Source organism: Platalea leucorodia (assembly GCF_965183815.1).
Source record: "Platalea leucorodia genome assembly, chromosome: 9".
Lineage (NCBI taxonomy): Eukaryota > Metazoa > Chordata > Aves > Pelecaniformes > Threskiornithidae > Platalea > Platalea leucorodia.
Window position 1 is genome coordinate 50,424,186 of NC_138831.1, and position 27,698 is coordinate 50,451,883.

Consider the following 27,698-nt stretch of genomic DNA (forward strand, 5'->3'; position numbering starts at 1 on the left):
GTCTACGCTACATGCTATGCCATTCGCCTTTAATATGCAACACGTTCGCAAGAGAGGAAAACACGGAGACTTAGCTCTGGCCTGGCAGTAAGTCACAGCAGACAGCCCTCGCCTCAGATGACCACGGCTCCTAGATATACTAATGCAGAACTCACACACCGAACCACAGCACCTCGCTCAGACGAAGGGAACCAAGAGCTCTTTCTTCTGGGCCTGGATAAACAGGGAGAGGATTAAACAGTAGAAATGAACACGCTTAACTGCAGTAATCACACCGTAAGAGAGCAGAAACCCTCGTTTTGAAAGAAAAATGGCATACCATTATTTGCATTAAAGCCAAAACCTCTCCCTTGGTTTCACCCAACCATGGCTAAGAGTAGTTTTTATGGTGCAAAACGTATCATCAAGCTACTAAAAATATCAGGGAATTTACCAGAATAGCTTAGTCGATGCCTTTTGAAAAAGGTATGCGATTCCTTCCCAGCGGCCCATTTTACTCAAATAAGCCACAGAAAAATTGTATAAAAAGATTTATTGAAATTCATCAATGACAAACAGACATAAAACTCAAAGTTTGGCTCTTCTGGGAAAAAAAACTGTTGCAAATGTATTTATACAGATGAAATATTGACTAGGAAATACAAGTCACTTCTAAAGCTATTTAAAGAGGGATATGAAAGTAAAACTGTACATTCACTAGGTATTTTCAGTCATTTTACTGACTTCCACTAGGTAAGAAAATACAATTTTGTATTAGTATCTCGTGCTTGAGTGTATGAAAAGAAACCTCCTACCCTACATGCTGAACTGCCTCCTGTATTTAGGTTTGTAAAAATTTTCAAAGTATATAGCACAAGTGGAAGTAGTTTCTCATCACTTAAAATTGACTAGGTGTTATATATTACAGACCAAAATAGTACACACCTTATTTAAAAGGGTTGAAACATTTTTTTATTACAATTGTCAAATTCATTTCACTAGTAACTCAGGAATTAGGAACACTTTTTATATATATTTATATATATATTTAAATGCCTGCCATTTTCAGTGTATTGGCTATACCCTAGCCAAAAAAACCCAAAAACAAACAGAAAGGAAAACACACAACACACAGGGCAGGGAAGGGGGGGGACTGCAAATTCACCCCACAAACCAGATCCAAAGGAACACCCCAAAAAAACCAACAAAAACATTTGGTCACTATTTACAAACAGCAAAATAAAAGGTACCTACAAAAGCAGGGAAAGCATTGGCTGAAAATGGCAGTCATTCACGGACAGGCAACAAATAAATCACTTTATCAATATGCCATTCTCACACCTGTTGCTGTGGAGGGATGCTTTGCCCAGATTTGCAGCATCCCCCAAAAAACGCTTACAATGTAGTTAGTGACTGGCAGCGGTGGAAAAATCCCAACAACCAATGCTATTCAGCTGTCTCAGAACAGAGTATGTGTATTTGGGGTATCATCCACTGATCTTACACTTTTTTGTCTTTTTTTCTTTTTTTTTTTTTTTAAAAGATGTCAAACTATCCACTCCAATAATAAGAAACAAATTACCACTTGGTTTATACTTACTATTGCAGTTACAGGGACTAAGAGAGGGACAAAAAGAAAAAATTTAAAATGAATAGGAGGAGGAGTGGCAGTAAAAATAGTATTTTATTCCCTTGCCCACCCAGTCTGCTTCTCCCTCTCGTTCCCACAGCAACATTACAATCAGGAAAAAAAAAAAAAAAAAAGAAAAAAAAAAAAGAAAAAAAAAGGTTGGGGGGTGTGGGGAGGGGAAATACAGGGTAAAAACAGTCAAATCACAATAGGAAATTTTCAAAATAGGTTATTCAGTTTAGTCGTCTTCATCCCCTTCGTCTTCAGGTTCTCGTTTTCTCTTCTGTCCCCGTTCTTCATCTAGAAAATAAACCACAACTTGAATTATATCAGTGCTCCCTCATGCTGCTGAGGAGTTGAACAAGTTCAACAAGCTTCTACTTTGGCAACTGGCTTGCTATCAAAGGAGCAGGAAGACAAACATGAGCCTGCTTTTTAGAAAATGGTACTTTACTTTTTAAAAAAAATATTATCTCTAGCAAAAACTGAATTACTGCCGTACCGGGCTCTTCTTCATCTTCATCGTCATCTACCTCACCATCGTTGTAGCCTTCTTCGTCCTCCTGGATTAACAAAAAAAGGGAAGGATTAAAAAAGTCGGTTTCAGTGCAGGACCTTTCACAATTTGGTAACATCCAACAGCACTTTACAACAGAGAGAAAGTCCTTGAAGCATCTTAAACAAAAACCAAACAAAAAGGCAGACGCTTCCCACGCACTTACATAAGTGCAGTTTTTTGGTACAGCATAGCTGGACTCTGGCCCAAGTTTCATTGCAGAAAATCACAACCCCTCATAGCAGCCACTTCCACCTTCAAGCCTTCAGCGAGAAAATGGTTTTATACCTCACGCTGATATGTAGCTGCAAATTTTGTTACGATGTCCTGAGTTTAGTAAAACTTGACGACTGGTCAGTAGGAGGAGGCGCACATTCTAGGGGCAGAGAGAGGTAAAACACAACCAGGCATCTCCGGAGCCTGAGGAGCTGCTGCTGGTTTTGAGAAGAGGCTGACCAACTGTTCCGGAGCGGCAGTTAAGTATCTAAGGTTGTTTGGCTGGAGGACAGATAATATGACCTCCTGCAGTCAAATTTTAGCCCCATTCCCGGCGGTTGTGCTAACAGCAAAGGCTCAGCGGACTGTGCCTGGCTCAGCACACCCTACGCGCAGGAGCTGGACTGCACTCAGAATTTAAGCATCCTGAAGAATCCCAAGGAACCTTGCTCCGAGAGCAGAGGGTCAGTAAGTCGCGGACCACTCTCTCGTCTGTACGGCGGCTGTAACCCCAGCCCTTCGGAGGCACCACAAACTAGGCCTGCAGACGCTCCTGGTAGTGTTTTTGACATCGGCCCAATAAACAGACTGATTTCATGTCAATGGTCACTAGATGGCAGCTGGCTCATAGACAGGCACGCCTCAAAGCCACCCCCCGCTGTGGTGCTTCTCAAGTAAAAAAGAAAGCACACCCTTCACGTACTAAAAGCCTCCAATATGCGGTGCATTTCTTGCCCAACTATTCCCAGTTAGAGAACGTTTGCTCCACACTCGTTATTAACTGCATAAATCCTTACCTCCTCTTCTCCGCTCACATCCTCCTCTTCTCCTTCCTCCTCTTCCTCCTCGTCTTCTTCATCTTCTACTACCTGAGCGTCATCATCATACTCCTCTTCTATACAGTCAAAAAAGATTAACCACTCAGACACTTAAAAGTTTACTTTTTTCCAATGCTGCCACCTGAGACGTGACCTCCTATCGACACAAGGAGCAAACTGGAAGCATTGCTTAAGGGCAGGACAGAATTCAAGGCAGCTCTCCAGCTGCCAGGCAGGGCTAGATGTAGTCCTGTGCCTCTTCAGCCTAGTGACAGGGTAGCGTGGCAGCTGCACCCGTGGTCTGAGCTGCTCTGGGGCTGCAGGGGCCTTGACGGTAAGTCACGGCAGCCTCGGGACTGCTTCAGCTTCAGCTGCTCCCGTTCTCACTACCAATATGCATTTTTGAGCCCGTGGGACACTTGCAGCTCTTCATCTGCAAGCATCCATCTGCTCCCACCAGGGACAGAGCAGAACTTTACAAGCCAACCATGCACTGGGAACCCTCCCCAGGGGACACCCCTTGCCTTTACACTGCCAGAGCAATACAAAAGGGTCACACACGATCCGTCTTCTAGGTTTGCAATCTCTTTTCAAGAGGAAAGAGATTAAATGCAACTAGCCCAAGCAACAAACCAGAAAGAGTTTTTCCATGCTGCGGGAATGGTGTTTTGGAGCTTTTTCATGCATTTGAATGCAGGCCCAGACTTGTGCTCTGATGAGGAGAATGTGTCCCTGCCGAAGCTGGCTGAACGCACGGCTCTGCAGGCACTGCCGCAGCACTCGCCCCTCTCACCAGAGCTCACATTCAGCACTCGAGGGAAAAGTGCAAGTCCAGCTATTCTGCTTTTGCTGTGCAGCTGGGTTTGAAGAGTCTAGCAAATTCCCCCCACTCAGCCGGATACTCATCCGACCGGTACACTGATGCCTCCGAGTGCAGTCTGCCGGGGAGGCAGCACGCACATACAGCACAGCGGGACCCACCGTGCGTTCTCCTAACATTAAAAAGTTGCTTGCTGCTTCGTTAGTGCCTTTCACAGAGCTCGCCCCAGGCAGACTTCAATACACACACTCTCCTCTCTTCTGCCTGATACCAACTAGTTCACTTTGTCCTCACGGAGCAGCTACAACCTCCTATTAATGCCTTGGCTCCTTTACTTAATTCCTTGACTCAGCTACTTTTTTCTATGCCCAACCTGGTTCTCCACCCTACCCTTCTCCGTCAGGCTCTACACAACTGCTCGTACTTCCCCGATTGCACTGTTCCTGGAAAACTGCAGCGTGTGCATGCCATCCTTTCTGACCCACTTCTCCCCTATGTCCTCATCCCCTGGGGTTTGCTGTTCCCTGAACTCTTTCAGTGTCTTACTGCTTGTCTTACTTGTCCTGGCCCTTTTCTTCTACCACCCTTTCACTCCCCACCTTTCACTGGAGATAAGACTGAGAAAGTAGCTCTTCCAGGCCCTGCCCATCTCCTCTCCCCTCGTGCCTTCAGAGGACACTGAGATACTTCTGCTTTGCATCAGCCGGAAGGAGCTGCTGAGGACACCCTTCTCCTGCCGGCAAGTCAGAGCTGGAAGCAAAACGTACCACGCAGCGTATCAACCTTTCAACTTACGTACACCAAGCAGCACAAATTCACATACCATCTTCATCTTCCTCCTCGTCGTCTAAGCCCTCCACGTAGCCCTCTGCATCAGAGTCCGGTGCTTCTTTGTCATCCCGATCTTTCACTAGAGATAAGACTGAGAAAGTAGCTCTTTCAGGCCCTGCCCATCTCCTTTCCCCTCGTTCCTTCAGAGGACACTGAGGTACTTCTCCTTTACATCAGTCAGGAAGGAGCTGCTGAGAACACCCTTCTCTTGCCAACAAGTCAGAGCTGGAAGCAAAATGTACTAGGCAGCATATCGATCTTTTAACTTACATACACTAAGTAGCACAATTCACATACCATCTTCATCTTCCTCCTCGTCGTCTAAGCCCTCCACGTAGCCCTCTGCATCAGAGTCCGGTGCTTCTTTGTCATCCCGATCGTAGCCATCGAGGTATGTGAGTTGCGGGAGGAGCTTGAATACGTTTTCTCTATAATCGTTCAAGTTGGTTACCTCGCAATTGAAAAGATCTAGACTCTTCAGGTTTTCTAACTTTTTCTGTGAAGAAAGAAAAGTCTCTTAAGTTCAGCGTTACAATAATCCTCTACAGAGCAGAGGATGCAACAGCAGCCAGAGTTAACGTGCTCAAGAGCTTCCCATGACAAAAGGGTCATTTTGGTCTCTGCCTACTAAAGTGGCGTGGAACAGAAATCTGCAGTGCCTGGCCAGTGCTGCTTGGGTATCTGAGAGTGGAAAATGCTCTCTCTCAAGTTCAGCATCTCGCGAGTAGAAGACCGAAGTTTGGAAAGAGGTAACGGTGCAAAATCACACATGCTGCGCGAGGCCAAGCAAAGAATAAATATCAGTCCAATCAGTTATCCCAAAAGCACAAGGCAAGACATGGGAGCCGGCAGTCGGGTATAAAGTACTGCTCTCAGTGGAAGAAGAAACAGACTATGCTTTGGACACAAGAATGTTGCTAAGAGAGATTTGAAAAATTTTAATGATTGTACCTTAGCCTTTGGAAAATGAAAAAAAACCTTAGAAATTGAACAGGAATTCAATTCCTGTTTTAATTTTTTTTTTTTTTTTGAGAAGGCGGCAGTCTGCATTGCCCACAACACCTTGAAGGACTAACAATAAAAGCACAAGCAGTTAAGGATTTGTATCAAGTCTTGTGAAATATCTCCCTTCTGGAGTTTAGCATGTAAAGCAACGGTGACATCAAGGAAACAGTAAGCCTGAACCTGGGAGCAGTCACAATCCTCTCTCTCATCTGTTCGCTACATGAGTTTAACTGCTCTGCTCTCCCCTTCTACTGGGGGAAAGGAGATCCAAGACGGACTCATCTGAGAACTGCTCCTTGAGACATTTTAAGAGCAAGTATTTGGGAAATAAGTATGAGCCCAAACTCTTCATTTCTGGAGAGCAAAGGGCACACAACCCAAAAACTAGAAAACAGCACTACCAGAATTGGCACTTGGATGCTTTTTGAAACCACAACCTGACAAAACCTGAACTCAGTGCTTGACATAAGAAGCATAATAACCGTGAGTAGGAGAGGTAATGGAAACGAGCAGGCAGAAGCTGGAAGCTCAGCAACCTCTGCCCAGCTGCAGTGAGCAAACCCATTACGGAGGCAGACGGCGCTGCGGCTGGCCCCTGCCACCACCGGCACGCGCCGCGTCCCTGGGCAGCAGCGGTGGCTGGTGATTTCAGACCCAACGCTTCGGGGAAAACACAGCGAGCTGAAGCAGAGCGTCTGGCAGACGGACCCGCAGCCCACGCCAGCGTGGAAAGCCGCCGTGCTTCCCGCAGCGCCCGTGGGGAGAGCCCGGCGGCGGCGGAGCAGCAGCCGCTAGAGGGAAGCAGCCACTCACGCTGCCGGCGTAGCCCCGGGGCACGGCTGCCAGAGAGCCCGGGGCCAGGCTGAGCCAGCCCCGCAGCAACCTAGCCGGAGAGATAAGCACCCAAGACACCCCACTGCAAGCTGCTTGCGACTTCCCAAGCCCAAAATACCTCTACTCATCACAAAATAAGGTTTGATTTCACCCTGTACCGCATCAACTTACCAGCGGTTCTATTGTACCGAGATCTTTTATTTTGTTGCCGCTTAGATTTAGATGCGTGAGGTTTGGACACTTTTCTGCCAACACTTCCAGTCCTCCTGAGATTCTGTTGTCACTTAGCTCGAGCTAAAAGGCACATAAACAGCTTGAGTTTTTAGTGCAAACATGTATCACAAAGCAGTCTGGTCAGGTAAATTACGTTTTTATACAAACGGCTATTTTACATTCAATATAGCACAAAGAGGGAGGGATATGGCACAGGACATTCTATTTACCTTCTTAAGTTTGTTTAACTTTGGTAAGTTTGCAACTGAGGTTAAGCCTACGTTGATTGTACTTAAGAATTCCAGCTCTTCAAACTCATCTGTAAGGCCTTCGATTTTGCCTTCGTATGACCTACAGTTGTCAAGAACGAGTTCTTTAACCTGGAAAAAGAGCAAGGCAAAATGAGTATAAGACGTTCTGCGTGGAGGATAAAGATTTCACCCGCAAGCAAAGGACGACAGAGATCAGGCAAAACCGAAAGGTATTCCAGTAAATGGGCAAGTATGCCAAAGGTTATTTTCAGTGTCCGATCCCTGCATTTGCTGGCTTGCTGGGTCACCAATGTTTCAAAAACACAGATATTTGGCTTTGCTTCAACTGCCCACCTTTGTGTTGTTCTATAAATGGTGTGAACAGTTCAAAAACACGAATCCTGGCCTAACCGGTTTGGTTGCTGGAAGTAACATCGTCTTTGGTATATGCAAGCAATAAACATTCTAAAAAATATGAAACCCATCTATTTATTTTTAAACTAACCTACACCTTTGACACTCCATACAACTCGTGTGCTATTACAACGTATCATCAGTTGTTGAAATAGCTTCTCTCTGCATGCAAAAATTATTCAAGCCTTTCAAGCGCGGAGAGACCGCTCTCTGCTGAGACACTCCCGAAACCCAGCGGCAGGCACCGGCGATCCCAAACCAGGTCTTGCTGGAGCCTACCCTCGCCCCTCCTCATGACAGTAGCTTGGCGGTACTTCAGGGGAAGATCTTCTCCACGGAGGCAACTCCTTTCTTGGGGAATTACAAGGGATGCGTCAGATGATGCTGGGAGGGGAGGTTCAGCGAGCACGGCTGCTGCTGCAGCGGCGGCGTACCCCTTATCTCCCCCGTCCTGTTGCGGCAGGGAGGCTCGAAGGGAGAGGTGGAGATAACGTCCCCGTGGGCCTCAGCAGCGCGGGACCTGCCCGACAGCCAAGGCTGGGCAGCCCCACAGCTGCGTACAGCAAGTTACAGGCTGCAGGGGGTTGCTGGGGTTTTGTTGGTTTGTTTTTTTTGGTTTTTGTTTTGTTTTGTTTTTAAATAGAACACCACTCTTTTTGCAGGTGCTATCTTCAACGGACACAAAACAGCATCCATGCAAAATAGCCCCTAAATAGGCCCTACTCTGAATAAAACCACTCCTTTTCACCCTAAAGCCAGGTGAAGCTAATGGGATTCGAGTCCCTTAGTAGCCAACCTGAGTTTTCCTGGGCTCTGGGGAAGCTCTGCCACTGAGGACGGTGACTCCACAGGAAGGGCCCACCCATTCGGGGAACACCCAGGCATTTTCACACCCACAGAGAATTTCTGAGGGTTATTTCTCCCCTATAAAACACCCAGGAAAACCCACCCTCCTGCGGGCACCGCAGACCCCGTCCCGCGGCTGAGGTTTGTTCAGAGGTTTGGAAAGGGAGATGGGGTGCTGCTTTATGCCTAGGATGGGATAAAACACGTCTGCAAGAGCCGTGTATGCAGAACGTGAGGCGACTCTTCAGTTCACACCAAGGACAGTTAATATGCAAATATTTAATTTTCTTAATTTTTTTTTATTACTGTAATCCCGCTGCACAGAGAAGAATCCTATGTAGTTTTATAGCTCCAAATCACATCCCTAGGTTTCTAATTAAATCCCAGGCACTGAAGTCAATAGGGAAGTCAGCCCAAAGCAACACGAGAGTACAAGTGATTCATTGAGAGTAGGAGGATCAGCGTTAGACAGGAAATACATTTTCCAAGAGTCTACAATTTTCCTAGAAGAATTATGATAGGGAATGACTACACAAAAGTCTTCCAGAAGAATTTTAGCCTGGTTAGAAGAAACCAAGGATCAAGTCAAATGCTCCTGATCCCACATGCATCTATTCCACTGGGGCGGGGGGGGCGGAACCCAAAACCCCAAACACAAACTACAAAAACCCCTCTTTTACTTTGAAATTTGGACAGCAGGAAAGCCATTTTAAAGGCAAACGTACTTATCTTCTTACTGTAACAGTATTTAAGTATCAGGATTCTCCAGAGAGATCAATTTGGGGACAAATACAGAGTTTTCTCAGTCATCTGCTTCACACATACACACAGCTCCCGCCAAAAAAAGAGGAAGAAAAAAAAAAAAGTAAAATAAAAGCAGCTCCACCCCAAACCCAGGCATACAGCAGCTACACTTCCCCCTATCTGTGTCCTTGCTCACCAGCACACCAGGCTGCTGCCTGCCCCGTTATCTCCCTTGGCCAGCGAGGCGGCTCATCCGAGACGGCACCCACCTACGGACACGTTTCGGAGCAAGGAGGGCAAAGGAGAGAGCCGCGGTGCCGACCGCGCCGCGCCGCGCTGGCGTACGGCTGGGGAGCCCCAACGTCTTTTTTTTGCCTTATCCTCTTTGCAAAGGAAGGCTGCAAGAGCAGACATAGGAGGATGAAGCAAGGCAGGAGGGAGTTCAGGGAGGGAAAATGCTCGCGGCTGCAGCAGCCAGCACAATTTAGGGTCAGCTCTGGCTTTGAGCTTTGCAGCAGCCCAAAGGCACGGGGTGAAGCAGCACCTAAACCTCACGCTGAGAAAGAGCCGGCCTCTGCCCTTGACCCCAGGAGGTGGGACAGCCCTTCGTCCTCCCCAGGGGCAGGACGGAGAAGAGGCAAACGGGGAATTGGACAAAGCTTCCTCAGGCATAGAGAGGAGATTTCAGGGGGAGCTGGAAATAGCCACGGATGCAGAAGAAAAACCCTTTAATATGGTGGCAGAAGAGCCAACCAGCTTCTACTTTTAGTTTGCTCTTTTTAACACAAGACCGCTGTTTGCTCTTTACCTTTCAGAAAACTTTGATACAGAACTGCAATGCTCTCTTCTTTCCTGTGCCCAGTACCAAGATACTGGGCAAAGGTACAGTCAAAACTCCTCCACGGGGAAGCTATCATGGAATAAAACCGGCCAGGTTTGCAAGCGGTAGAAAGCTTGGAGGAATCGAAAGGCTCATTTGGGAAACAGCAGAGCATAAGCTCTTAATGCTCCAGAAGCGCAACTGCAGCAACGTAATTTCGGTGCTTATGTGGTCAGAGGTGTATTAACACACTGAATCGCTTCTAAAAGAACATGACTGCACAAAATAAAATTCAAGTCAAAATCAAGATGGCTTTATGTTCAAAGAGATTCAAGAATCCCGTAGAAAATACACACGTGCAAAATGGGGATGAACCAGGCTCGTGGGGCTTCTCCCAACTTCCCTGCCACGCGCGCGCTCACTGCTGCATCGTACCCAACTCTCTTGCGTACAGTACAAGCAGTAAAAACTGCCACCAGCTTATACAGTTTTTATAAGTATTAAAATTACCCCGCCGCTATTTGCCCACAGCCTCCCAGCCTGCAGTCTTGCGCATCCCACCCTCCTCCCCTTCCACTCCGACTTGCCATCGCCTCCTTAAGCACCGGCTGTTTTGCCGTTAACCGGAGAGGGCATCGCTCCCCGAGGCCCCTCTGGGTTATTACGGGGCACTTTTCCAAGGCGCTGGCTGCGGCACAGAGGTCTCCTCTCAAACCTAAGCCCCCTCGTGAGGACGCTGGGCCTCATCCAGGCACACTACAGCCCTGACGAGCGAGCACGTAACTGTGTCAGTGTACGGAGAGGGAGAAGCGGAAAGGTGACCTTAGTGAAGCTACATTCCATCTAAAACAGCTCACTACCACAAAAGTATGACAGAAGGACTAAAAACCTATCCCTCGTCTGTTTTCCAGAAGTCTTTGTAATTTTAAGGAAAATTCCAGCTCCTGAATCACTCTCCAAACATCTACTGAACTTCCCTGAAAACGCACAGTAAGACTACAACTTTTACGTTTCTCTCCTTGCGTTCTGTCACCAAAACACAGAATAAACCTTTGCCTGACGAAAGCAGCCTGGGCGAGCACCCCTTCTGAGCCTCGTTATACACCTGAACGAGATGAGCGGGCCTCAGCTGGTCTGAGCCGATTTGGTTGTATCACACGGCGGTCTCTGTAATATTACAGACACGCAGACGAGCAGTCACAATTAGGGAGGACAACCTGAACTCGTTTGGAGAGATAGGCTAAGGGAATAAGTGTCCTCAGCTAATTCACGTTTAGCTGCACCAAAGGCAGGAAGATTGAACGTGCAGGAGTTGTATCAGGTCAACCTTATCACTGTCTATGCCACAACGCAGAAGCAAATCAAAGCACTAATTGGAGTAAGTACTAATACAAGTAAGTACTAGTACAAGGCATACCACATAAACTGTACTTATCTTTCCTCCCTCTCCCAAAATACTGCTACATAGTGAGGAACAGCAGAAGAGCAACATGCCACGGGCAACCAACCACCACAGATAACACCGCAACGCTTACCTGAACGGCTAAGGAAACACCCGCAGGTGAACATCTAGCAGAAAACCTAACAAGCAGGTGGCTAGCTTGGTTCCCCTAGTACACAACCACATCTTCGATAGCATTTACGATAAGGCACCATCGGGTGCTTGGGCAGGGGCACTGCACATCGTACAGCTTCAGCTGCCGAGCGTTTCTCGCCCAGCCTGCCCTTCTGCCTTGTCCTCTGCCTTCCCGGGCGGCTCAGGGCCCTGCTGCCCCTGCCCCGTTCAGCGGGTGCCATCTGCCCGAGCCCGGGCTCCCTGGTGGTCCCTGTACTTCTGCTCAAGCGTTGCTCTGTGGTTTGCTGGTATCAGCCCGTCGTTTACAGCAGTCGCGCGCAAGCAAGTAGATTGCAGCTCCTCCAACAAGCTCTTCAGACCACACGCCTTGGACCTGTTCTCCTGTGGTCATCCCAGTTTCTATTTCTGATGGTCCCAGACAGTTTCAGCACATGACATCACATCTCTGTTAACGCACGCTGCGCTGTTAACTGTGGATTACTGCATCCCCTGTATCTCTTCATGACTTTCACGACATCACACTCTACATTACTGCCTGCTTGATAACCAGGGACTCTTATCTGTTTCCTAGTATGGTTACTGCATTAAGCTGCGTTCGCAAATGCATATATGGTATCCTTAATACAGCCACGGGGTGCACGGTGAGACTCCAACCAAGTCCTAGGGTAAGTACGGGCAACCGTGTGCAAGCAGCCACCGGATTTCACGGCATTCATTACCAGTGACACCTGGGACTGGCTCGCTGTGCACGGTGCCCGGCAGACCTTCCCCGCCTCCCTCTCCAGTGCAGGCTGCCTCTCTGGAAGGGACCCTACTCTCCGATTATCAACACATACACAATCAACAGAATATAATTACACGCAGACAACTATTAAGCCGCACATGTTATCACCTTAACCTTTAATCTGCATTTCCATTCTAACAGGTAAATAGGCAAAGTCTCGACTTCAGAAAGCCTACAACCCATGGGCAGGGAGATCCACGAACCTGGGACTAAGTTCCCAAATCCCGGTCTGTAATTGAAGGCTTAACAAGGCAACAGAAGGACACAGTTGTGAATATAATTTTAAAAGATAAAAGGCAAATTTACAAGTACAAATACCATTCTGCTGGCTTTACAAGCAGGAACAGCAAAGGCTGTAACATCTCATTTTCAGCACAATGGACCAGATGCTTTTGAAGCGTACATTGCACATGGTACCCCTAGGACAGGAATATCCCCCTATGTGGCATTTTTAATCAAAAAAGCAGGTAAAGACGAGGGTGTTAACTCTGTCTTGCACTGCTCCCAAACAAAGGATCCAGGGGAGCACGGAGAGAAGTCCTTGGTACCTCTGAACCCAATGGACATTGCATTTGGAGGAGGGCAGAGCTGTGGAAAGAAGGGAGGGGAGAACAAGGGAAGCCTGTAAGTGGAAGCCAAGTCCAAATTACTTTTGAAAGCAGAGACAGTTTTATTCTCTCCCAGATGCACCAACATTTCCTCAAGACACCTGGGTTTCTGTCTTTGGGGGTTTTTTGGTCTCAAAAGCCTGCATAGTCCATGCAAAGCCCTGCATCGCTCCACAGCAAAGAACGACCATTGCTGTCTACTGCAACCAGACTGGCAAGGGTTGTGTCCTTGTAGTTCTTGTACTGTATTCTAGATCTGTGCTCCTGCAGATTTGGGGATCCTTGAGCCGAAATGGATCTCCTTAGGGTTCTATTCCACTTAATTTGTGCAGCAAAGTTTAAGAGAAGCCAGCCCTCCACAGTCATGATGTTCTCATTTCTTGGGGAAGGCGTGGGTTTGACAAGGCTCAAGATGATGCCCAAGTCTTGCAAGCAGCCCATCGCTCATGCTTAGCCCCACAGCGATGGTAAGGATATGATGTTCTCCATGCTCAATTTTACAAGCTTCCCCCAAGGTACTACTGGAATGAGTGAAATGTTGCATAATTTCCATTTCAGCTACTATCTGGAACGGGACTAGGTCAAAAAATGGTAGAATGAACAGCCTACTTAATACCTTGGGCTAATGAAGCCGCTCTGAAGGCTCAAAGACACAATGCAACTTCTGCTCTAAGACGGTCACCAAAACGTAACCAACCTGAACTGAATTTTTTTTTTTAAAAAATGAAGATAGCACCACATGCCATTCGCCACCTGCATTCAAGATGGACCTTCAGCCACATTAGGGCCCCCCGTGATTTAAACAGTCAGCAGAGCCAGGCTGCGTGAAGTTCAGCTCCTGGTGGAAAACAGCAAGAGACAGAGGAGGACAGAATAATCTCTAGCCCAAATTAGAGCAGTTGCTGGGCTCCTGTACATCAATTAAGACACACCTCAAGAACTGTTCAGCCTTTCCAGGCTTGCCAGAGCACTGCCCGTTCGGGCCGTGCCTGCTCCTACCTCTGGTGTGCTGCCCGCAGGCAGGGAGGCAGGCAGGGGAGGCAGGCAGGTGCCATGGCACCGACTGCGCTAGCTCGGTGCCACGGGGGATTCCCCTTCAGCGGGGCAATCCTCAGCCACTCCTTCTGGGCATTGCCCGGTGGAGATGCTCAGGGATGAGGATCTAGCCACAAACAGAATGAAATTTAACAGGGAAAGGAAAATTCCAATAGTGTTGACATCCTTTTCCTCCCCCAAGATACACCAGTAAAAAGCAAACCAGAATAAAGCTCACAGACACCAACCGCAGGTGACAACAGTGAAGTTTTTTTCCTTGCCAAACCAACATGTGATTTTGGATTTTGATACATCCCTTCAAGGCTTTATTATGAGTGTCTGAGATGACAGATGTAGATTTGACTCACTTGCAGTACATGTCTCAAACTCGTTAGCCGGTGACCGTTTACCTTGCACAGGCTGTGGTCATTATTGCAGTGGGCAGAGAATCTGCAAATCCAGGGGCAGGGAGAAATGGCGAGAGAACACAAACCACCTCCCTTGAGATACGGGCAAGATATCGAGCAGCCAGAGTACTTGAGAATCGTATTAGCAGAGGCAGTGACTGACGGCTGGGAAGAGACTGGATGGGATTAATGGATCTACCTTGTAATTTGGACCATTACCGCCATTACGGACACCGGGTACAAGCGCAGAGCCTCACTGCAGCTGAGGACTTCAAAGCAGTTGGGGCTCAAGTTCACCGGATTTCCCCCAGGCTGCAGTTTTTAGAGGATTTCCCCCAGGTGCCTTCCCCACACCTGAACAAAGGCGGCTCCTCCACCAGCACTCTGCAACTGGTCCCTTCCATCCCAAGCCATTCGCAACCACGGAACAAAACAGCTTCCAGCACAGCCTGGTTCGACGGCAATCTGCTCCGCTTCTAGCCGCTTTGCCTATTCTATACCCATTCGGCAGAGCTGGAACTCCAAATTTGTGCAACGAGGTCATGTGAAACTACTACTGGACCTCAAAATTCATTTAGGGTTTCTCAAAATGACACAACCCCGTCAAACTTTCATATTGGAATTCCCTTCTGCGTCTCTTTCTTGGAAACTCCTACCAATACTTTTCAACACTTCAGAAGCCCAAAACTGAACTTCTGGCATCACGCCGATACAGTTTTGGTGCCTCTCGTATTTTTTACTACAAGCACCGATACGCATGGACACGCACGGATCCCGATACTGCTGTCTTTGAACTACAATGCCACAGTTGTCATACGGCTTTGCTCCGCGTTTGTGAACTATACCCTAGCAAGCGCTTTGTATTTCATTTAGTTGATCTAACAATCCACTGGAATATTTTCTGGGTTGCAGTTCTGCACGGTTCTCAACCCTTAACCATCCAGCATGCTTGAGAAGAGTGCCCAGGGAGAGGAGGGGCTGTGCACCGGCTCCTAAAGTTGGAAGCAGCAAAGTGCCATCGACATGGTGCCGAGGCCCCGACAAACGACCGGGGAGGAGAGGTGAAAACCAGGATTTGCTCCGGGCGAGGGTGCAACCAAGGAACTGCATGAAAACATTTGCCGAGAAACCAAGAACAATCCGGCGACAACACGGGCATCTTGGTGGACATCTGTCACAGTCTTCGCTCAAGGATCTTGTTAAATCGCTGTCCCCAAGTTCCAAGTGACGCAGTAAAATAGCAGTTAAAGCCACCTTTTAAACCCCCCCTCAAGCTGGGCTCTGTTTATGTTAACTCCCACAAGGATGAGCACAGTCGGTGTCCTCTTTTTGCTGGCCACTCTGCAAGTATGGGGGACCCTGCATCACCCCTACCCCGGCAGAAGGGAAGGAGCAGGGGAGGAGAGACGGGAAATTTGTGTTGTTTTGTTTGTTCGGTGGTTGTTGTGCATTTATTTATTTATTTATTTTATATTTATTCAAAGCTGCTTTGTGTTCAGAGACAGCTTAAGGCTGCTTGCATAGCTCAGAAAAAAATCTGGCTCCGTATCAATACATTTACTTTTTTTACCCTCTAATATTTTACATAGCATAGCTATAAACCCTGAAAGCAATACATATGGCTCCAACTAATTTTACGTCCCTTCGCTCTAGTCTATGAGAAACTAAAGGTCCAAGTGAAATACATTAAGTGGCAGAAGGCTGAAAAGTCTTGGCAATTCTGACTACATCTTACACTCGTATCTAATTACAAGGCATCTCCAGTACTAAAAATCTTCCAGAAAGAATAATCTACCGTTGTCTTTCTCAACACCACCCCCCAACCAAGAAACCCCATGAGTCACATAAATATACTTTCACACATTTACAAGGGTCAGTACAGCCATATGCATAAGCAACACACTAATTAATAAATCGAGAACACACTTGCGGGACACGGAAAGCTGTTTCATTCAAAAGCATATAGCTAGTTTTCGTTTTTGTTTCTACTGTTAGCAGCATAACTCTGTAAAAACTCCAAATATTTCTTTAGACAGACTGTTTCAAACACACAAGCGATTAAATTGCTTGATCTTTGCATTAAATGCTTTTTAATATCCACATTAATGTTGCTTGCTTCTCCCCTTTCTACAGATGGTATCATGTACTGGCGGAGCACTTCGCTCTGCTCCTGGCCGGGGTGAGCGACTCCGCACGGGTCACTTCAGCTCCACGTCTCAGTTTCTCTCGATTTGAGAAAGAGAGCGCCTGATACCACATCCACAGTGCTTTTCATTCACTGCCAGCTATCATTAAATAAAACAGAAGCAAAACGTAAGATTGCATTGCACCTTTAATTTGAAAATTCTTCAGTTGGAAATTTTAAGCGTTTTGCTGAACCGCTCGGTTTGTTCAGTTGCACGTACTCCGAACGGCCCTCAGCGACAAAGGACCGATGCGGAGACACACATAAAAAAGAAACACTGCATTTAAATTAAGACTAATTTCAAGAGCTGCATATTTAATAGGGAAAGCAGCCTCTGAAGATGTCAGCTGCTACAGAATGCACTGGCAAATCATACTTGCAAAAGATAAGCTTTTCCTAGCCTTTTTTATGGCTTTGAAGGGAAAGTGTTCGATAGACCGAGTTGATGGACAAACGAGTGCTCCCATAGAGAGCACAACTTTTACATAGTGGCGTAAAGGCAAACCACTGAGGCTTTTTTTTTTTTTTTGGGGGAAATATTTCAAAGGTCATGCTTACATATGCAAGGATTTCAGGACCGATTTTAGCAACCTAGTCAAAAAATACAGACTACGTATTTACTAGCAATTTTGTCTGAAGGATAGCAGAGCAAGAGAGGAGACAGGAAAAAATTATATGCAGAACAAGCCCAGCAGTGTCACCTAAATAGCTGAGGAGCGTCCATCACATCAAAGCACAACAAAACCATCACTGCTCTCTATTCCCACTTGAGACTCGTACCTCGCTGCAGACACAGAGAGTTTGGTTCACGGAGCTGAGCTGTTCGTCAGTCCAGACCGCTGAAAGCCATCACGCGCTCCCCAAATGGCAAGCCATCCTGGGCCAGTGGCATGGAGAGGACCTCCCTTCCCGGCACCCTGGGCGAGTCCTGCTCCCTCCCAGACACGGCACTGGGATCCCAGTGGGGGTCTGGGATTCTGGCGTGCAAACCAGAGCTACTCCCATAACCTTCCCTTACTTTTAATGAATTCAAAAAACATTCAAGACGTAGCACCCACACATTTCATAGGTCCGGTGCTTAATTTTCAGGCTTCTCCAACTCACCAATACCTGTACCTTTATGGCAGGAGGATGGGGGAGTAATCCACAGAATGAATGGAATGGGAAGAATCAGTCAACGTCAGCCTTATGGGATGCAAATACTTCAGAAAACAGCCACTGATGCTCGTGCCACCATTCAATGTACATTTAAAGATGCAGCACTGACAGATAATATGGTCTTTTAAATACAACAAAAGAGAAAATATTTTAAAAGTCCTAAATCCCTGCATGCAATTAATGGTACCCTGAAACACCCATGAGTTTCTGGTGTACCTTTAGAGCAGAACAGCAGAAAGGTATGTTCTATTTATTAATATATAACACACAAATCCTGCTGCAGGGATGGATTATAACAGCTAGGCTTAACCCTAGAAGGCTTGTACTAAGAAGCTTTTTTTTTTTTTTTTTTCCTTGTTTCAACAACTTGTTTCATTTGGTGGGCAAGACAAGAACCCTTGTTTCTTCAGGAGATGCATTTCTTGATGGGCTACAACACAATCCCATCAACTAAACTCCAGCTATTTTGCTCAATGTATTTTTATCAAGCCAGTATTTGGACACACACCTGAATCATACAGAAAATTGTATTAACTGTGACAGCACTTTTCATATTGCTGGTCAAAAGGGAATTCTCAGGAGTTGAAGGAACAAGCACCATCTACGTTGCTACTTTCTAGCAGCATCACAAAGAAATGGGAAAATTAGGCAACCAGTTCTAGATCCATATACCGGTGTTTTTCAATTCTACGTTCATAGCTCCTTTCATATGCTTAAAACTTGGTCCAGGTTAAGAGAAGAGAATTTGCCAAACACCTCCCTGGTCAGCCCAGTCGTCAGCTGTGAAACTAATCTAAATTTCAGTGAGGACAGCTCACACATCGCACCCGTCCTCCAACCTGATGTTTGTGGGCTGCAGTCCCTCCAAGATGAGCATCCATCCATCCAAGAGGATACTCATTGTAGAGGTTTGCATCTGGAAATTCAGAGCCATGAAAACCAGCTGTTATGCAAACTTGGGAAGTCTGCAAAAAAGACAGCTAGTACTTTGTACATTTACACCCTGCTGTCAGCTACATAAGTGGTTAAAGTGATATAAGTCTGCAAAAACCCGTGATAATCTGCACATGCCGCACAGAGCCTGTGCATGCTGATCTCCTGCCACCCCAGATACAACCATATCCCACCTTGTTTCAAACCTAGCGCGCGTCCCCTTCCCGTTTTGAGGTTGTTCAGCCTGCGGAAAGGAAAAAAGTATCTATCTGCACCCATACACAAGACCCAAATATTTTTTTAAATGCAGGTCTTTAAAGTGACGTGTATCACTTTAAACTCTTTACTGTTGTTGCAAATATCACAACAAGGAACTAGCTTGGGGAAAAGAGCCTTTTTACTTATATTCTTCATTTGAAAGAACACTTTGGATAGATGCTTGCACCATACTTCCCTTCAGTGTTAAAATCTACAGGAAACCAGAGAGAAATCAGACTGTCAAACAAGTTTTAAAGTGCAACAGAGTTGGAAGAACTGTAAGAAATGCTCAACGTTGCAGTCAGTATTTTATCACTGTCACAATTTTGAGCTGATAAAGCACTAAATCCTCAGACTAAATGAGCTGGTGGGGTAGCGCTAAACCAGAGAAGATGAGTTTTGTGCATAATTTCCAAAACCTACCTCCGTGTCACACGGCTGAGAAGAGCCTTAGTACTGAGCTTGTTTCACAGTCTTGGCATTTTACTCATGAGTTTACGATGGGCATCGAACACGAGCGCCCACAAACACGCCCAGGTGAGCACCCCCTCTGCCAGGTCAGTAGTTACACCGCTACCGGCTGATGGCTCTGGAGGAAACCCACATAAAATAACTGTACCTGGCCAATTTCTATTATAATTAGGAAACCACGTTGATAAGATAAGCAAAGTGACAAAGGCTACGGCAAGTGCACTACTGTAAGCAACCATTAAATGTAATGGGATAAAGAGTTGAAATATCTGGGCAGAAAGGAGATGCGCAAACTCAGCTCTGGCTGTACAACACACAGAAAAAACAAATTTCAAGCACCAAACCCACCCAGACCTCTCAGCAACACTGAATTCGTACAAAAATGGAGGGAGAATTCAAAAAAACCAAAAACCAAGCAACAAAAAAGTGGCTGAGGAAGAAAAGGAAGAAATAGCTCCTATACAATCCACTTCAGGTTGTTTATATTATGTTTTATTAGTCAACATGTAACCTTACAGGATTATATGACTTAACAGCTCGCAGCAGCTAGCTCAGCTGCACAGCAGCACTCAGTATTCCACACGAGAACCGTACCAGGCAGATCAAACTATAAAGTATTAACAGACTCAGAAAGAATCACGCCACCGTACCAACATCCGATTCTCTAACTTTGATTTACAGAAAGTTTTGATCCTGTACGCTCTGATAACAGGATATGTTAAATGTAAGATGTACCGCAAAACTTAAGCGCATATTGGGCAGAAGCTCCAAAACAAGTATATTCACGGTTACTTTCGCCAAGATTTATTTACATTACACTTAAAAGTTCGGAAATAATGATCCCCCACAGGAGGAGGAGAAATATTGCCTATCTATCACAGTAGAGACTAATGACAACAATTCACAGAACCATCCTGTTCATGCCTAAAGACTTCCCAAAATCCGTAAATAAATGACACTGGCATTAGAATCGCTTCTAAATCCCAGTTCCAAGTATTTTAGCTGAAGCAGTAGCTGGATTTAGCTGAATTTTATTTTAGTGGGTATTTTAGAGGAACGGACTTCAAACCGTACACTTAATTCTCCACGACACGAAAGCACGTGCACACATCTGTAATCAATAGCTTTACAAAGCGGACTCTAAACAGAACAGCATTCCCAAATGGCATCTCTATCCCCCTTTCCTGTGAAACCAGAAAGATTTGGCTTTATAACGGAGGTGATCACCTTGGGAGGACTGATACACATAACTCATTGCCAGATTAAAGGCTAGCAGGTAAAAAGAAGTGGTGACAGGTTAAATAAGCCGTATTTTACAACTAACTGCCGTTGATTCCGGAGTTACTGAGGAACAGCGAACCCCCACCAGATCAGAGCTCTCTCAACTTTCTTTGGCGTACGCCAGAACAAAAACTGAACAAAAAAACTGAACAAAAAACTGAACAAAAAAAAAAAAAAAAAGAACAAAAAAAAAAATGAACAAAACCTAAGCGTGGAGGGAAAAAAAGAAAAAGTCAGGTTTATACCTAACACACTTTGGATCAAGTTTTTAAACCGTATGTCTGTGTTTGAAATAGGGGAAAAGGCCTCCAGCAGCAGGAGCGATGGACAGATCGATGAAAACCAGGGGGAAAAAGGCCAAAAAAGTAATTGAAAAATAAAATTAAAAATATAAAAAGGAGCTCCAGAAGCAGAGACCTACCTTCCGCAGGGCCCTGCCCAGGAAGAAGGCGCGTTCCCAGGGCCGCGCTCCCCGGCCGGGGGGGCTGCAGGCCCCTCGGGGAACCCCCGGCCCCGCTGCCGCCCGGGCGGGGCGGGCAGGTGCGGCCCGGTCCCCGCGGCAGGCCGGGGGGGGGCGGCCTCCCACAGCAGCACCCGCGGGTTAAATAAAAATAATTAAAAATAATAATTAAAAGGGGAGGGGGGGGGGGGACGGACGGTGCCTTTTTACCCTCCTGGCTCGTCCCGCTGCGGTCCTCACAAGCCTCCTCCCGCCCCGCGCTCGGCGACAAAATGGCAGCCCCGGCGGCTGGCAGTCATGTCGGAGAGGGCGCCCGGGCGCCCCGCCGCCGCCGCCGCCCGGCCCCGCCGCCGCAGTGCCGGCGGGAAGGCCCCCCTCCGCCAACGCCTCATGTCGCACAGCCACACACCGCCGCTCCCCCCGGCCTGCCAGAGCGGGAACCGGCGGGCGGGCGGGCCGGGCCGGCGGGGCTCCCCTCACGGCTCGGCGGGGAGGGCAGCGCCGCCGCCCGCGCCCGGCCGTTCCCTCCGCCGCAACTGAGGAGGAGGAGGAGGAGGAAAAAGAGGAGGAGGAGAAGCGGGGGGGGGGGGGGGGGGTTTGGGGGGGAGAAAAAAAACATGGCGCCGCGTCCTACTTGCGGTGTGGCGCTGGCGGCGCGGGGCCGGGAGCGGCTCGGCGGCGGCCCCGCTCGCCTCCCCGTGCCCCCCGCGCCCGAACAATGAGCCCCCGCCGGCCGCGCAGGGCCCGGCCGGGCCGCGCCTCGCCTCACCGCCCGCCGGGGACGGCGGCGTGTGCCGCGGCGGTGGCGGGAGCCCTCCTCCTCCTCCCCCGTCCTCCTCCTCCTCGCCCAGGAGTTTTTAAACTTTAAAGCGCAGGTTACATCGACCTGCCCGCCTTTGTCCCTCGGACACCGAAAAGCCGCGGGGCCGCCGCCTTGCCTCCGCCCTCCCCCCCGGAGAGGTACGTTCCCCCCCGTTTCTTCCCCCTTCCCGTTCCCCTTCCGCGGCGGGGCCGGGGCGCACCTCGCCCTCCCCGGCCATTATGCAAGGGCCCGGCGGCGGCGGCGGCCCCGGCGGGGCGGGGAGGGGAGGGGGCTTCCCCGCCGCTGCCCTCAGCCTCCGGGGCCCCGAGTTCGCGCCCCGCCGGAGCGGCCTCGGGGCCCCGCCTGCCGCCGGGCACCCCCCGCCGCCGACTCTTTTGGGGGTTTGTTGTTCCCCCCCCCCTTTTTTTTTTTTTTTGTCCTGACAAAGTTTTTTCCTCTCTCCCGTTTATTCCGCCAGACGCGGAACAACAACCTGAAGTCCGGCCCCGGGGGAAGGGGAGGCGGGGGGGGGAGAGAAAAACACGCACACGCACACATCCAGCCTTTTTGTGCGTGTGTGGGGATGGAGGGGGTGGAGAGTGCGTTTATTTCTTGCAATATTTTTTTTATTCAACGCTCGCGCTACCGGCGGCGATACCCGATCGCCAAAAACGCTAAGCATTGGTTTAAAATTCTTTTCTTTTATCTTCTCAGCATCTGGAGAGAGGGAGAGAGAGAGAAAGGGCGCGTTCATGAGGACTACAAAGTTACAAATATGGCTCCCCAGTCTCTCTTGCCTGATCACTGCAAAGAAATGAAGACGCACTTTAAACTAAACCATTCGCAACTCACTCGCAGTCCCTGTCTGCCTCTCCCTGCCCAGCACCCAGTACAAATATTTGCCAACTAAACACGGCGAGCGAGGAGCACCAACTTATTTTTATTTAATGCACGGCGAGCCCCCTGGAAGGCATCGCACGCCGGCGGAGCGGGGAGCAGCCTCCAGTTTCCCCCTCAGCCGTCAGGCGTGCGCCTTCGGGCACCCCCAAATTGGGGTGCACGGCCCCGCGCGCACACACACACACACACACACACAGACAGGTAGGCACCTCAAGGGCAGCAGCAGCCGCTCCGACCCCCGCGGGGTTGGGATGCACACGCACACACACCCCCCAAAAAAAAAATAAAAATATAAAAAAAATTAAAAAAAAAAAAAAAGCAGGATGGATTTTTATTATTATTATTTTTTTTTTTTTTTTGCATTGCTTACATCTGAGGGCGTCCTGTTCCGCAGCTCTAAGTGGATCCTTTTCTTCATGTCCATGGCTGGCGGGAGTCGCGGGCGGTCCCCGGCTGGGCTGGCGCAGTGACACCGGTGCGGGCCCCCCCAACGCCAGCGCGGTCAGGGACTTTGAGGGCTCAACCAGCTCCGCTCGGAACCCCGAGCCCCAGCACCGCGGCGAACACTAACCTGATAACTGCGGAGGCGGGCGCTCCCGGGGGCTCCGGCTGATTGACGTCCCTCCCCGCCAACCGCCGCGCCGCTAAGGCGAGGCCGGAGCCAATGGGGCGGGCGAGGGGAGGTGGAAGCCAATGGGGGAGCGGCGAAGCCGGCCAGGGGGACAGCCCGGCTGGGAGCGGAGGATCATTCCGTGCTGGTGGCTGATGGGGAAGGAGCGGCGGCGGCTCCGCCGCGGGGATGGGGTGCGCTCCGCCGCCTTTCCCCCCGCCCCGCTCCCGCTTTCCCCCCCGCCTGCCGGATCCTGGGGGAGGCGCCGAGGCGGGGCGGGGAGCGGCGCTAGGGGCCGGAGCCGCCCGGGCAGGGGCGAGCAGCCAGGAGGGAGGGAAAAGGTGCGGAGCGGAGCGGGGCGGCTGAGGGGCGGCGGAGCGCGAGGAATGGCGGGCGGGCGGGCGGGCGGGGAGAGCGGGAGGCGGGCGGGCCGCGCGGCGCGCGCGGGAGGGGCGGCCATCTCCTCAGCGGCGGCGGCCGTGAGGGGAGGCGGGCAGGGCAGGGCAGGCCGCCCGGCTCGGCTCGGCTCCGCTCCACCGGGCCCTGCCCGCCCTCAGCGGCGTCCCCGCGGCAGGCCCCGGCGGGAGAGCGCGTAGGGCGGCGGTGCCGGGCGGGGGGCGCTCGGTCAGCGCGGCGTGTTACCGCTCGGGGTAACCCCCCTTCGGGCGGAGGGGCTGCTGAGGGCTCGGGGCAGAGAGAGGGAGGACGGGGGAGCTTTGCTTGTGCAAAGAAATCCCGGGTCGGTCGATTCCCTCCCTGGGAGATGCTTGTAGCTGCTCCGAAGGTGTCCCCAGAAGCCTCGCAGTCTCTCGGAAGCCTGCTCTTGCTGTTATGTCCAGTTGTTGGATGAAGTGGTGGGGCAGGGCCTCTGGTGCCAATAAGAGGTATATTCTCCTGTATCTTTTGCCAGGTAGACTTTTGAAATGAGGTGCCAGCTATGTCCTTGTTATCTGCGTCAGGTATTGGATCCACTAGCCTTGCGACAGCAGCAAAACCCCACGCTCGCTTGTCTCCGTGTACTTGTGACTGGTTTTATCAAACATAGGGGACTCGTATTGCTGGGCGTAGCAGATGATAGGTAAAATGTGCTTCATTCGCTTAGTGAGGTTCCTGTTTGTCCCTTGGTGCAGAGTCGCTGGAGTTTTGGTGGACTTGTTAACCTTGCCTTCACCTCAGGTGGCTGAAAAAGGCAAGGCTGTAAAAATCCCTGAGAGTTGTTTGAAAGGTTTGATACTCAGTATCAACAAAAAGGTGAGAATTGCTGGAAAACTGTTTGTCTTGTCAAAATATTTTGCAGTGCAGGATGGAGATACTTCTTTTACCCACGTCATCTGCGGATAAACTGTAATGAATGCAGTTGACGACTGAGCACAAGTTCTGTTGAGAGGGTGCGAGCTGGGAGAAAGGTCGAGCTGGATCCAGCTGAAGGTAAAAAGTCACTTATAGTACGGGACCACTGGTATTCTGCGACAGGTTAATGTGTTTGTGATGGTTTAGGGCCTCATGATCGAGCTGGTGGAGCCATTGGATTTCCGTTTTCTCTGTGGCACAGAAAAGTCGTTTTATTTATTGTTCTGTGGCACTGGTTTCAACATAATAGAAGTTACTAGTAGTAGTAGTTTTAGAACTACTTTAGTTACTACTAGTAGTAGTTTTAGAATACAAAGTTTGCAAAGCATTTAGGACACTTCAGGGTCAGGGTGAATTTTGTTTTAGCTCTGTTTTAAATTCTCTTTTACAGGTGCGAACAAAGGTGGCCCCTGGGCCGAGGCTTCACAAGGGAAGGTTTGGTCTGGAATTTGTTTTCATGGCACAGGTGAAGACCTTTGGAAAAGAACTTTTATCATGGAAACAAAGTGCCTATAAGTATTAACTAAACCGACATAATATTTAAAAAAAAAAAAAGTTTCTGAGAATACAGAGATACCTTTTCCTTTGTTTTATCAGCAGAAAGAATGTGTTGTGTGTTCTAATTATATAAAGTTGTATAAAATGCCCCCCTCCAAACTATTGGGGGAAACTTATTCAAAGTTCAAAACCAAAATTAAATGTTTAAACCTGTCGGTTTCCCCTCTGCCCCATTCATGTGCACGCTGTTTGTATTGCAAAGGTTTGAGAAGTCTTGGGAACTGTTTGGAGAACTAAAAATGAATGGAAATGTTCCACAGGCCAAATATCTAAGCGTCCTATCACAACGGTAAATAAATTCTAAATAACATCTTTGCAGAGTACAGCTTTTCTTAAACAAACAGTGACAAAAAAAATCCGGTCACGGGACTGACCAATACTTTTAGGCTACGAAAAAAAAAATCAGCTTTAAAAATGGATATGACTATGCCATTTAAACTAAGGATCTGGTTCTGCTCTCTTCGTAATAGAGGAAGAAACTGTTACATTTTGATGAAGCAATACTAGGTCTTAGTTGGGGAATTTTCATTATGCGTTTCTGTGAATAAAGCTGTCAACTATCCGTTATAGACGTCGTTGATTAGGAATACTGCGTACTGACACGGTGTATGGAATCCTGTCTTGTCGGAATCCTTAATGGAGCAGAGCAGCAAAAGTGATGTGAGCCCTGCTTGCGATGGTGGGAAGCTGCTCTGTAGGATCCCTGGTCAGTCTCCCATTGGAAGATCAAAATATTCTCCGTTCTTACCTGTATGTTCTGGTTTTTAAAGCTCAAGTACAAAGAAGTTGATATTGTGAGTAATTGCTGTAATCGCTACAGTTAATGTTTGATTTTTGTACATGGTTCACATATTTGTCCAATTTCTTCATTGCTCAAAGTAATTTGTTGTTAGCTCTCTGAAAAGGAAATTCTAAATACAAGTTTGCATGTTGAAGCTGATCGTATGTCAGAAGCCTGGGCCAAAATCTAAAATACTAAAAGCACTTGCTGTAGAAACTTTTCAGTTATTGCTGAGCCTGAGTTAAGTTTTCCTGTGCTTCTATATTATCATCTTTTGGGTATTTTCTGATCTAGCTTTAAAAACTGTTTAATGTAACTGCAATTTGTCCAATTAGGTGATTTCATCCACAGTTTATATTTTGTTATAGGTGGTTCTCCATGTTTTTTTTCTTTCCTTTTTTTTTTTTTAATTTTTTTTTTAATGTGAATACTTCAGCCTTACATTAACACAAGTTTCATATGAAGGGCTGCTATACATTAAGCATGTGTGTCATGTGTGAAATCCTGCTGTGTTCTATGTCTGTAAAATTGCTGGGTAGCTGAGCATTTGCTGAAATGAGCTGCTGATTGGTTTTTTTTGTGGCTTATAATACTCCTTTGTAGATCTGCTGGTATCTTGTTTGTCCCTGCTGCATCTAGACAATGCATTCCTTCATGTTCTGTGTAACATCTTCTTCAGTCGTTTCTGTGTATGTAGATATGGTAACTGGAAAGAGAAAATTCTGTTCTTAAATTGTCCCTCTTCCCGCCCTTAATTTCCCCACCCCCCCAGCATAGCTGGAGTATTGGTCATTAAGGGGAATTTAGAACAGTATTGATTGCTGTTATCCAGGAATTCTGGGGGAAAGGGACAAAAATGAGCATTGGGAAACTATAAATTTTCTGACAACACAAATTTATGCTTCGAGACCCTTAAAATCAATAGGGGAGTGCTATAGGCCGAATAACAAAAGAAAGAAGACGAGCTCAAGATGTTGGACGAATAAGCTCTGGAGCTTACTACTGTTTTAAGAGGCTTGGATGTTGGTGCCGTGCCTTCTGTCTGTTGTTCAGCTGTTTAAATCTCTCCCAGTAGCGGTTAGCAAGGTGTAAACTGAGTGGTCAAGTCTAAACCCAGAAGGGTTCTTGTCTGCTGTTATTTGCTCGTTTTTCTCATGTAATCAGCCCTTTGAGGGAGTTGGGCAAGTTCAAAACAATATGTTTTTCAGCGGTTGCTTCTGGGACCAGTGTATAATTGCGCTGGCATATGAGTGAATCCCGTTGGTTTCTGCATTAATTGCTTACAAATACTCCACGTTTGTGTCACAATATTCTGTTTTCTAGCGGTGTTTCAAGTAAGAGATTGATACTCAACTGGGAAGCTCAGACAAGAAATGAAGAAAGGTTATTCAAAGCAATGTATAGAATGGGGAGCATCTGTTTTAACTCAGGAAATTAGGAGAAGAAGAGGTGAATACTTCTGGTACGTCTCAAAACTGGCTTTTTTTTTTTTCCGGAGCTGAGTGTGGGATGTTGTTTGCCTTTTTATTTGCACAATATCAGGCGTGCCAGCGGAGCCTAGAAA

The 27,698-nt window shown here is 47.9% G+C and overlaps 1 protein-coding gene and 1 long non-coding RNA gene across 7 annotated transcripts in view; one reads left to right on the forward strand and one right to left on the reverse strand.

Annotated features, from left to right (window-relative positions):
• Positions 1 to 515: 515 nt before the first annotated feature.
• Positions 516 to 23,393, reverse strand: ANP32A (acidic nuclear phosphoprotein 32 family member A). Its single transcript, XM_082321123.1, has 8 exons — positions 23,206 to 23,393; positions 7,133 to 7,282; positions 6,861 to 6,983; positions 5,148 to 5,346; positions 4,843 to 4,941; positions 3,179 to 3,276; positions 2,112 to 2,172; positions 516 to 1,909 (listed from the first exon to the last, which is right to left on the reverse strand). Exons 1-8 carry the CDS (start codon positions 23,257 to 23,259, stop codon positions 1,848 to 1,850), a joined length of 846 nt encoding a protein of 281 aa, XP_082177249.1. The 5' UTR covers positions 23,260 to 23,393; the 3' UTR covers positions 516 to 1,847.
• Positions 23,394 to 23,546: 153 nt separating this feature from the next.
• Positions 23,547 to 27,698, forward strand: part of LOC309594781 — a 31,710-nt gene continuing 27,558 nt past the window's right edge. For 2 of the 6 annotated variants that reach the window (XR_014229133.1, XR_014229134.1), the window contains exons 1-5: positions 23,551 to 23,786; positions 24,743 to 24,873; positions 25,187 to 25,261; positions 25,924 to 26,147; positions 27,458 to 27,596. This is a non-coding gene — a long non-coding RNA (uncharacterized lncRNA). Of the gene's footprint in view, positions 23,787 to 24,742; positions 24,874 to 25,186; positions 25,262 to 25,923; positions 26,148 to 27,457; positions 27,597 to 27,698 lie in introns of all 6 variants that reach the window. The other 4 variants (XR_014229136.1, XR_014229137.1, XR_014229135.1 and 1 more) reach the window with 4 other exon arrangements.

Excerpts from the sequence above, each read along its gene's own strand:
- ANP32A (XM_082321123.1), bottom strand. The coding sequence starts at position 23,259 with ATGGACATGAAGAAAAGGATCCACTTAGAGCTGCGGAACAGGACGCCC. Across the intron at positions 5,347-6,860 it reads TCGGTACAATAGAACCGCTG|AAAAAGTTAGAAAACCTGAA; the intron begins GTAAGTTGATGC and ends CTTTCTTCACAG. Across the intron at positions 1,910-2,111 it reads TGAAGATGAAGAAGAGCCCG|ATGAAGAACGGGGACAGAAG; the intron begins GTACGGCAGTAA and ends TTTATTTTCTAG.